The following is a 12,500-nucleotide window of genomic DNA, read 5'->3' as shown; positions in this document are numbered from 1 at the left end:
TCCTTTTCAATTCACTGTTGACCTGATTAAAGCGTTTCAGTTTGCAACAACAAAAACAAGAAACAGAATCGGAATCGTGTTTCCTGACCCATTTGAACACAACAACAGATCTTCGTATTCTCAACAGCTCTCACCCCCATTTCACTTTTGGTTGTTGCTGGACGGGCGCAATAGCCGAGTGGTTAAAGCGTTGGACTGTCAATCTGAGGGTCCCGGGTTCGAATCACGATGACGGCGCCTGGTGAGTAAAGGGTGGAGATTTTTACGATCTCCCAGGTCAACATATGTGCAGACCTGCTAGTGCCTGAACCCCCTTCGTGTGTATATGCAAGCAGAAGATCAAATACGCACGTGAAAGATCCTGTAATCCATGATAGCGTTCGGTGGGTTATGGAAACAAGAACATATTCAGCATGTACACCCCCGAAAACGGAGTATGGCTGCCTACATGGCGGGGTAAAAAACGGTCATACACGTAAAAGCCCACTCGTGTGCATACGAGTGAACGCAGAGGAAGAAGAAGAAGAAAGGTTGTTGCTTATTTGTTTGCTTGTTTGTTTTATCAGCCAGCTCAAACTATGGAGTGGGAGATGAACAGATACAGTGAAAGTAAAAAGCTTGGTGGTCGAAAGATCGAGAACCCCCGAAAACGGAGTATGGCTGCCTACATGGCGGGGTAAAAACGGTCATACACCAAAAAGTCCACTCGTGTACATACGAGTGAACGTGGGAGTTGCGGCTCACAAACGAAGAAGAAGAAAGATCGAGAGATGTTATTTGAATGACGGACGGGAAAAAAACTATTAATACTTTTCTAAAGGTTGCTAAGTTTTTCCCTGTGTCCTCTCTGTAAGGAAGTAATCATCTTGACAGTCCATATACAGCTGCTGTCATTTCAGGCATACCAAAATGACTCTCTTACTTGGAGAACATTTAAATAGCTCCCATTCAGTTGGCTTCCGAGGGTTCAAAACCTTCTTTGCGTTCCCACCAACTTCCACCTTACCCAACAGATCCTCCTCCTCCCCCCCCCAACACACACACACCGCCCTTCTTTAAGGGCAGTAAAGTTACTTACAAATGACAGAGGAGTCATTTGCCTGCTCTTAATTTCAACCACTATCATTTTTTGACTCACTTGTGTAAACAAAGTGAGTCTATGTTTTAACCCGGTGTTGGGTTCTCTCTCTCTCTCTCTCTCTCTCTCTCTCTCTCTGTGTCTGTGTGTCCGTGGTAAACTTTAACATTGACATTTTCTCTGCAAATACTTTGTCAGTTGACACCAAATTTGGCATAAAAATAGGAAAAAATCAGTTCTTTCCAGTCATCTTGTTTAAAACAATATTGCACCTCTGGGATGGGCACAAAAAAATGAAGCCTAATTATATGCAAACTGCATTTACTGTTATATTTATATTTTTTGTATTCTCTAAACTTGGCACTTTGATCTGATATTCGACACAACAACAAGAGCAGTCATTATTATCATTTTTTGTTCAAACAGTAACTTCTTTTGCTAAGCATGGAAGTTTTATTTATTTTTGCAAACGTTTAAGTGCAGATAGTAAAAAAAGGGAAATTATTCTGTAATTAATGCTAGGGGACTTAATTTACTTTTAACTGATCTTTCTCATTTTAAACATTACATTTTTTTCCTTTCTTTTCTTTTTTCTTCTCCCAAGCTTATCCATCATATTAAAGTAAAAAAAAAGTTTAATACAGAGCACTTTTCAACCATTTTAAAAATCTCTTTTTTTCCTCCTAATGATTCCTTTACAGGATAAAGCGTGAAGCCCAAGTGAGTCTTGAAGGCTTTGCCTCTTGTTTTCTATAGGGAGACAAGAAAGGAGCAACGACAGACAGACAGACATATAGATAGATAGATAGATAGATACTAAGAAACAGGTGTACAGACAGATAGATAGATAGAAATACTAAGAAACAGATGTACAGACAGATAGACAGATAGATGAATAGACAGACATATAAATATACAGACAGACAGACAGGCAGAAGAAGTAAAAGAATGTAAAAAAAACCTCGTCATTCAATGCATGTAATATTTCAGCAATAATCTGAGTGGCAATCCGATTTTTGCCATCACTTTCTGAAAGCAGTTCATTAAAAAAAAAGAAAAAAAGAACAAAGAAGAACAAGAAAAGTAATTATTCAAATTTCAAAATGCACAGTCAGAAGATCTAAAAAAAAAAAAAAAACAACAACAACAAAAATCAACACGAAACAAAACAAACAAAAAATATAAACAAACCTAGCTTCCATTTCGTATCCTATTACTTTCTTCTAGAATAAGTGCTTTGACCTGAATTTCTAGCTCTACAACAAACTCATAAAGTATTGATCTGAAATATCACGAGGCAACATTTCGGGCAAAGAATATGAAAGCGCGCACGCACGAACGGACACAAACACATGCATTCACAGAAACCAACACACACACACACACACACACACACACACACACACACACACACACACACACACACACACACACACACACACACACACACACTCGCACACACACACATATTTATTTATTTACCATTGTACTTGTGTCTTATAAACCTTTCATGACAATAAAATCTATTCTATTCTATTCACACACACACACACACACACACACACACACACACACACACACACATATATATATATATATATATCATTGTACTTGTGTCTTATAAACCTTTCATGATAATAAAATCCATTCTATTCTATTCTATTCACACACACACACACACATACACACACACACACGCACACGCACACACAGAGACACACACACACACACACGTGCACATGCATACAGAGACATTACACCCCCCACAATCATCATCACTGGCGTCAGTAGTGCCTTTTTTGTGTGTGAGACATTGGTCCGAACCGAACTCCAAATGCACGGCCACGTCTGAGCGTGGGGATGGGTTGGGGTTGGGTTATGGGGGAGTGTGTGTGTGTGTGTGTGGCGGGGTGGAGGGGGTGGCGGGGATTGGGGCTGGGGGGGCGGTGGGGGTTCAGGCCTCGACAGTATTAAGATCGGCTCTCCATGTGAAGATGGTGATGATATACATTCATATATAGAGCCTATCCTCTGTCGCTCTAAGCGCTTTTACAAACACGGAGTCATTTGCACAACAGGCTGTCTACCTGGGCAGCTGCCATTTGGGCGCTCATCATTCGTATCCTGCGTCATTCAATATGGTCTCATTCAAACATGCACACTCATACAAACACGTAACATTTTACGAGTATGACCGTTTTGTTTACTTATCCCGCCATGTACGCAGCCATACTCCGTTTTCGGGGGTGTGCGTGCGGGGTATGTTCTTGTTTCCATAACCCACATGACGCTGACATCAACTGCAGGGTATTTAACGAGCGTATTTGATCGTCTACATGCGTATACACACAGAGGGGGTTCAGGCACTATAGCAGGTCTGTACATTTGTTGACCTGGGAGATCAGAAAAAATCTCTGCCATTTATCCACCAGGCGCCTTTACCGAGATTCGAACCCGGGGCCCTCAGACCCTCAGATTGAAAGTCCAACGCTTCAACCACTCGGCTATTGCGCCCGGCGTCTCTTCTCCAACACTCAATGCCCTGTCACCATCCTCCGAACGCTGCTGTCCTCACCATGTTTCCCCTCCCAGCAATGTGGACTGTTGCGTTTTAGTCTTTCAGAGGAGACAATGAACCGTGTTCAGGCATAAACTTATGCGTACGTAAACGAAACCATGGCAAGAAAGGGGTTTTAACGCTTTAGAACAAGTACACTCTGCAGACAGATTTTAAGAAAAAAAGGAAGAAAAATAAGAGTGGCGCTGCACAGTGGCGACGCCATCCCCCCCGCACCTCCCCCCCCCAAACCCCCACCACCCTGGGGGAGAGGAGCCAGAATTTCACGCAGAGAAAGCAGTTGTGAGAAAAAAAGCATAACAATACAATACAATACACGTACTCTCTGAGGGAGTTATTGAAGCGTTCGACCTGACCTGTCTGTTGGCTTTCCCGAAGGGTGGTAAAGAGAAGAGGAAGATTCTTGGGAAGATGACTAGTCTTTCATTCTCATGACATGGCCAAACCAACACACACGCACGCACACACACGCACGCGCATGCCTGCACGCACACATTGAAGTGACTGACTGCACTTCGGATAAAACGTGTGACGTTAACTTTCGACGAAAGACATTACCGTCAAACGTCCACTTCGATAAGGGAGGTAATGCTGGTGTGTGCTGGATAGATGGACGGGTGATCGACCTGAATTTGTCTTCCCCAGGAAGCCTGTTACACGAACAGGAACATATTTCATTCGTGGAAAGCACGGTTTTATTTTATGAATAAACTATAATAATCGTTTCTGCAAACGTCGTGATGTATTGTCCATGATGAGATAAATCTCTAACTCCTGCACTGAAAGTTGATGGCAACAGGCAGCGGGGAGCCACCCATGAGAGAGCATCATTAATCTTCCTCGTGAGCAATGGTTTTGCATGGCTCGGGAGTAAAACATGAGAACGACGTTTGCCTGTGAAGGGAGAAAAATTCCCCTGAAAAAAAGTTAAGGGTGTAAACACATCGTCGGACGATTGGTTTACTCTTCAAAGTGACATAAACACACACACACACACACACACACACTTCGCACACAACCATGCTACATCCTCAACAACAACAACACACACGCACACGACACACGTACACACAGGCACGCACACACACACACACATCCCACACACGCACATGCACACACATCACACACACACACACACATCTGACCCTCTTTCAATGGGGAAAATCTGCATGCTGCACACGTGACATCGTTTCCACCTTTCCTTCGTGTTTCATGAGCATGACACAGAAACAGTTTCCTTCATGCTACTAAGGTGGGGTTTTTTTTTGTTTTTTTTTTTTAATTATGATTTTTTTAAGGCTTTCTGCGCTGCACCCTGCTCGTTCGTTCGTTTATTTAGTTATACTTATAGTCTGATCATCTAAGGTGATGATATTGGACTGAAAATAAATGATATTATTATTTGTATTACTATTCTTTCTATCATAATGATGATTATTATTATCATTAATTAGAAATAATCATTTGTGAAAATCAATGGCAGGGGAAGTAATATTCAACTGAAAAGGGGGCCGTTGAGGTGGAGGGGAGGGGTTGGGGGGTGGGGGCGTGGGGGGGCAAGAGAGAGAGAGAGAGAGAGAGAGAGAGAGAGTGGAAAAGAAAGAGTACAAAATGTAAAATGGAGAGGGTGACTGCAGAAAGAAGAACATGATATTGGAAGTGTGTGTGAGAGGGGGGATGGGTTTTTTTTTCTTTGGAAAAGTTATGTATTTCAAAATGTTCTTTATTAAAGTTAGCTAGTTAAGTATTAAATAGTCCAGTTGGTTGTTTATTGTAGGTCCCCACATCAAATTTCACATTTGAAATGATAATCTATAGAAGTATTGCATACGATATTTGATTATTGATGTCTTAAGTTTTTGTCTTAATCCTGCACCCTGCCCCTTTTGTCCAACAGCAGCCATGGGAATGCTTCTGCCAGCTTACGATTCGTGGCACGTCCATGTCCGCATCAAGATGGTGATGGTGACCGGTGGCTGCCATGAGGGAGCCACAGACTATCGAGCATTGTCTTCCGACAATCATACGCTAAGGTGCGTTTTCATTAGATCGAGCCAATCCAATTTCTCATCCGACAGGGGCCGCGTGATTAGCAATCAAGCCGCGTATCGCGAGATCTTGATCACGTGTCTGTCCGTGACCTCTCTTGCTCCATTTTCACAATGGCGGATGTGTGGAGTGCGCAACAAGCAATACTAATTCAGTTTTACTCCGCAAAGTCGATATTGTGGGCGTTGAAGCAAAGTAGCCTGACAGTCATCGGATTATCGTTCGGGTCCTTTATGCCCGTCGCAGCAAGACTTCGAAGATTCGGGAGATTTGTTTTGAGCTTCGATCTAGAATCAGTTTTTTTTCCATGAGGAGCAATCTAAAATCCCATCTGCCTTCATCCCTCACTTTCTTTTCTTTGTGTATCAATTGATTACTCGATTGAATAATTTAATAATTTATGTAGTTATCAACTTATCTTTTTTATCATTACCATTAACAATATTTCTGTTGTTCATCATTACTGTTTGTATCATAATTGTTACTATCATTGTTAATGTTGTTATCACTGTTATCATCACTACTATCTGCCGCTCTAGCTTTCAGAATGACCACAGACCTGTGAGAAAAGAAGAGCAAGATGAAAAGAAGACCATTTCTTGTTTATAACAGGACTGTACTCTGCACTTCTCTTTGGAACATATTCTGCCACTGACCGCACCCAGTGTGGACAGCAGAGAACTGCAGTGCTGGTCGGTAGATGTAATAATTAATTGCAATGTTTTTAAAAGCGAATATGTGAAATGCATTTATTTGAGAACATGTTTATTACTCATGTTTAATCAAGTAATCCGCGTGTGTGGGGTGGGTGGGTGCGGGTGTGTGCTAATTATCTGGATGCGGTTTTCCGCAATTTATCTTTATTCTTATCTTATATGTCTACTATAATCAATGTGCAGTATAGTAGGCTTTGTTTATGATTATATTAAAATAATATTTCTTAATTATTTCTGTTTTTACATTAAGAATACTAGTTACTACCTGCAGTGTATGGATGTATGTATGAAACGGTGTATGTGATATTTTTTTTTTACATTTGTATCTTCGTAATATTCGTAAAAGCTGTTGTTGACTTTTACAGTTATGGCCCCCATGTCGTTTACTTGTCTATGTTGTGATAATGCACCTGACCAAATTTCTCCAGTTGGAGATAATAAAGTTATTCTTATCTTTCTCATCTTATCTTATCTTAGATATGTAAGTAAGCGGCTCAAATACGTGTCATGTTCTTGAGTTGATGTGAATTCGCTTCAGTGGTCCCAGTCTCACCCTTTCCAGACTTTACGGTCCTTCTAAACTCACACATCTCCAATACATTGCTTGTGATCCATGGCTTGGATTTCCATCAACATATCCCTTGGTCCTTTGTCGCTGTGTTGGTCATTACTTGGTTGGAATTGTTTGTGATGAATTCTTACACATAAGTGAAAATTATACGAGAATCAAATTGTTGTTGAAGCATCAGACTTTCAGGATCATCACATAAAAAAATCGCAAACAACTGATCATGAATAGAAAACAAACAGAATGAACATTGCAGAGAAGAGAGAGAGAAAGAGAGAGAGAGAAGAGAAAGAGAAAGGGGGGTGGGGGGGGTGGGGGGAGGGGCAAAGAACTAAGACGTAGTCTAAACGTATGACGTGACGTAAAAGAAAATATCAGCGCAGAGTAAGAACAATGTAGTTGGTGTGAAAACTATTTAAAGAAAATTTGTAAAGTCAAGTCACGTTCCGGTGATGTTAGTCAAGTTTCCATTATAAGGGAGACAAACATGGTAGATACTTCTGGTTGTTTTGTTTGTTGAGCCCCTTCCACTGCCACGTGAAGACCTTGTTATTGTGTTTGTTTTGTTTTTTTTATATGCGGGAACCAAGTCATCTGTGGATGGTGTATTGAAAAGATCAGGATTTTTCTTCAATGCCATTACTTCCAAAACACGCAAAATACGCATGTTTTTTTGTGTTGAAAAAAAAATCTTATAATCTATAGGCGAAATGAAACTGTCCAGTTTTACTACCAGCTATGAACAGCTGCCCTTGTTTCCGCACGTTCGGATATATCACGCTGCCATTTTTTTACAAAAGCCAATGATGGTCTCCTGGACCTCCTCAATCAGAAAGTGCAGGAGACATGACGAACAGCAGTGAGCCTTACGCGTGACATTGCCCTCGACAGGACTTAAGCTCAGCGAAATCTGTTATCATAAAGTGTCACGATGTTGCTTGGGAAGTCAGTTACTAACCAGTCACCCTTGTGGCTATATAAAGCATCCCTATTAGTCCTCAAACAACACTTTGCGGGGAGTTAATTTTGAAAACATACGCTCTCGTCATCTGTACCTTCGAGTTGCTGTAAGTGAACCAGACTGGTTAAGTTTATCTTAATTGATATACACTCACTCCATAAAATATCTTCTTTATATATATATATATATGTATGTATATATATATATATATATATATATATATATATATATATAGAGAGAGAGAGAGAGAGAGAGAGAGAGAGAGACACGTTTAATGAACGTGTTAACTATTTTTTTCGATTCCCAAGCAGTTTTCTTTTTCACACTGAATGTTGTGGGTTTTTCTTTCTACAATCGTAAAATGTTAAGATTTTCGTTTTGACGATAACGACAATGATTATGACGATGATTAAGATTGTGATTAATTTTTACTTCCAACATGTCAACATCAGTAGCAAGAGTGTGAATCGATTTTTTAAAAATGTATTCACAGACATAGTTATAAGATGAACATTATCTGAATACAGACTGTCAAATAAGTTACATAGCTGCCGGATAATTTTGTTGTGTGTGTTCACCTTGCCAGGGGAGTCGACTCTCACTCATTGCCCAGACATCTGATGAATCTCATTCACGACAGGAAACATAAGTCATTTCAGGCATAAACAATGGTCCACAATGGACCCCCGGTTGACTCTGAGTTCAGTCAGTCTTATAGCATGCATGGTTTTCTTTCGTTGTTGCAGTCGTTATCATTGCATACATTGTTATGCAGCTGTTCCCCCGCTATGATTGAAAACGCCACTAAATTATGATCGGTGTTTCTGGGTCACGAATCATTTACAAAGTATTCTGTAAGTTACTATAGGGGGTGATAGTTCATTGTCATTGCTGAAATATCCGAGGAGTCCAAAGTGGATGAACTGCAGTCGTATCATGCATACAACTGACTCTCCCCTCACAGAGAATTCTAACGATCCCCCAGTAGCAGTCGTGGAAGCTTTCTGTTTTTCATAGATCTTTGCAAATCTTTTTCAATCTTTGCAGAGTTATTTTGAAGTGCGGAAGGATTGTGTAGCTGTTACCAGCACTTGCTCTCCTCTACTATTATGTTGTATGAATCTCTCTCTCTCTCTCTCTCTATATATATATATATATATATACAGAGAACATTCGCGAAGAGGTAGTTGTAGGTAATATTGCAACAGCGTAGTTGGAATGACTTGAATGCCAGTTATGTCATCTACCCAGTTTCCCCCTAATTCACCATTTACCACGTTCTCATCCTGTCATTTTTTTTTTTTTTCATTTCTTCCCCTTTTTAAAAAAATAACATTCAAATGTGAAAATCAATACTCGAACAAAATGTTGACAATCACCAGTATATGTGACGGGACATTAAATAAAAATTCCACTCCACTCCCTACTCCACTCCACTCCACACTTGACAGTGACTCCGTCCCTGTTCCTACGACAGACAGACAGACACAGAGCTACATGATGACTGTTTTTGACTGTAGCATCATCTGATGTTGAAGCAATAATGATATATCAACACTCTTTTCACAGTGCATTATCTTCAGTTTTCAGGACTTCAACCTTCGATCCACCGATCGCTGGTGGACCATTCAGCTGATCGGCATGTTGTTCCGGCTGTTGATCGTGTCGGCAGTTCTGTGTCACGTGCAAGCGGTTCTATCACGACGTATGTGTACTGTTGACAAATTATAACAATAATGATGTTCAAGACAATGCTGATAACAATAATATATCTAAGACAAGATGCAAAGCCTTCAAGACTCACGTGTGCTTTGCGCTTTATCCAGTAAAGAAATCGTGAGAAGAAAAAAGGATATTTAAAACATCGTTGAAAAGTGGGCATGGGAGCAGGACAGAACCTGGCATGTTCAGTTCCGATGCAAGCAGACTAATTCCCGCGGCTGCGGCACATCTGACGTCAATTGACTAAATTTAAAACTCCGCGCAATGTTGACGTTTTCTTCTTTGTGTGATAAATAGACGTGATTGTAGTGAAAGTAATAACGCCGTTTAAATCATGGTTTCTGAGTGTTTATTATATCTTGATTATTCTTTTATTTGAACGGTAAAGGAGACATTGCCATCTCCTTCAAGCACATCGCAACACATTGTAGATCTATCTATAGATCTGCACAAACCAGTCTGCAACGGGCTGAAAGAAACGATCGATTCAATTTTCGGTCATGTTCATTCCAGTCAAATCAGTGTCCACTTTAGAATATTTATAGGCAGTAAACACGTCGATGGTGTGGTTAGTATCACTTTAAGTGTTCTGTCCAGAATTTGTGTTTCTTTCCCTTTGGCTGTGAACAAGAAACATGAGGTCATGTCGTCTTCGAAAACAACCTACCTTCTAGTCGGCCAAACTCAGTGGAGTGCGGTTTTTAGAATTTTCGGATTTCGGAACACATCTCAACGAAATAAACCGTTAATGATTCGGAAATGCGGTTTAATTCGGGAGACTTACAACCTGTTATTAGTATGGCTGTGAAGATTTTTTTTCATACTATGTTTAAGCCAGTTTTGGTATTGGTAGACAAAGTATTTCCAGAGAAAATGGCAATATTAAAGTTTACCACACACACACACACACACAGAGACACAACCAAACACCGGGTTAAAACATACCCACATTGTTTAGACATGTGAGTCAAAAATGATTATGTTTGTGCTCTTTTTATAAGTATTTTGGAGTCTCTGATGGGTTACATCTTGATGATCATTGATATGGTGGTAAGCGTTGTCTTGTGCATACTTTGCCATGTCATTGATTTATTTGTTGTTATTGTTGTTCTTTGGGTAACGGTCTACAACGTGTCTCGTGATTAACGTGACGTAGAATTAATCTGCTGGGGAAAAAAACAAATGCACCATCAATATTAACACTAATGATGTTAATGATGATATCAATGACGATGATGCTGGTGATGTTGTCTCTGCAGTCACCTCTGTTATAGGTATTTCTTGTTGTTTCCGAATTAATTAAAAAGAATTGTCATTCATTTACCTGTTTTGGCTAGCCTGACAACCTTTTATAAGTATTGAAATAGGGCTGATTTCTCTGTCTCTCTCGCGTCCACTGTGTGTGTGTGTGTGTGTGTGTGTGTGTGTGTGTGTGTGTGTGTGTGTGTCATTCATTTACCTGTTTTGGCTAGCCTGTCAACCTTATAAATATTGAAATAGGGCTGATTTCTCTGTCTCTCTCGCGTCCACTGTGTGTGTGTGTGTGTGTGTGTGTGTGTGGTGCGTGACTCCTCGTTCATTATGTATCTATTCGCCTTTATCGTGCAGCCCCTTGCCGGCGGCCTAGGCTGGTCTGTGGAGAAAACGCCGAGTGCCATGACAAGTCATGTGGGTGCAAGGAAGGTTTCTTCGGTCAGCCATTGATCGAGTGCCACAGAAGTGGTAAGGAAGTCAGCATGCTGGCACACTCTGCAGTATTTGGATGACAATCTTCTCTTTCTTCTTCTTGTATGCATGAGTGAGTGAATGAGTGGGTGAGTGTGCGTGTGTGCGTGTGTGTGTGTGTGTGTGTGTGTGTGTGTGTGTGTGTGTGTGTGTGTGTGTTTTACATTTGTTTGCTTATTTGTTTATTTATTATCATTGTTGCCTTTTTATTCTATTTTCATTTATCTATTTATTTATATATTCATTTATTTATTTATTATCTAGTTATTTAATGATACACCTTTTTTTCTTCCCTCAAAGCCTGACTAAGCGTGTTGGGTTACGCTGCTGGTCAGGCATCTGCTTACCAGATGTGGTGTAGCGTATGTGGATTTGTCCGAGCGCAGTGACGCCTCCTTGAGAAACTGAAACTGAAAATTCTTCTTCTTCTTTTAAGTGTTCCTTCTTGAGTCTTTTTTCTACCCCCCCACACCCCCACCCGTTTTGTATAATCCCTCCCCCATTTTTGTGTGTGTGTGTGTGTGTGTGTGTGTGTGTGTGTGTGTGAGTGTGTGTGTGTGTGTGTGTGTGTGTGTGTGTGTGTGTGTGTTGCTGTCTATCTAGATCTCTCTGTCGGTCAGTCAGTCTGTCTGTTTGGTAACGCCTGTCATGTGATTCTAGCGTTCCAGAATGTACTGAATATGTGGACAAGTCTTCGGATACTCTCTGTCTGTCTGTCTGTCTGTCTGTCTCTGTCTCCATTTAAAAATCCATAATGACCAGATTTCGTTTTGGAATTTCAGATATAAATGTTCATGCTTATCGATACAAAAATCATTCATTATGAATCGGGATTAATTATGTCCACTGTCTAAAGAAACTAAAGAAGATGAAACGCATTTTCGTCTCTGTTGTCCATTTCCATAATTTGCTATAAACAAATATTTTCCCCCAGTGTTAACTAAAAGCCCAAATGTGTTTAGATTATTGGTGTCGTGTGCAAATGTTGATACTGCTCGAAACTTGCGTATGAATCTGTATAAAGCGTTTAAAAAGAGAAATTGCGCTGACATGAAACTTGCTTAAAACAAATGACATGATTTAATATGTCTGTACAACACATC

General features: G+C 40.4%; 1 protein-coding gene across 1 annotated transcript in view; it reads left to right on the top strand.

Annotated features, from left to right (window-relative positions):
• Positions 1-8,628: 8,628 nt before the first annotated feature.
• LOC143277209 (uncharacterized) overlaps positions 8,629-12,500 on the top strand; it is a 15,096-nt gene continuing 11,224 nt past the window's right edge. Inside the window, exons 1-3 of the mRNA XM_076581999.1 lie at positions 8,629-8,655; positions 9,520-9,655; positions 11,281-11,394. Coding sequence (XP_076438114.1) covers positions 8,629-8,655; positions 9,520-9,655; positions 11,281-11,394 — 277 coding nt within the window. The remainder of the gene's footprint in view (positions 8,656-9,519; positions 9,656-11,280; positions 11,395-12,500) is intronic.

This window comes from Babylonia areolata, chromosome 2, assembly GCF_041734735.1.
Source record: "Babylonia areolata isolate BAREFJ2019XMU chromosome 2, ASM4173473v1, whole genome shotgun sequence".
Taxonomy (NCBI): Eukaryota; Metazoa; Mollusca; class Gastropoda; order Neogastropoda; family Buccinidae; genus Babylonia; species Babylonia areolata.
The sequence above is the reverse complement of the archived record's forward strand: the minus strand, read 5'-3'. Positions and strand labels throughout refer to the sequence as shown.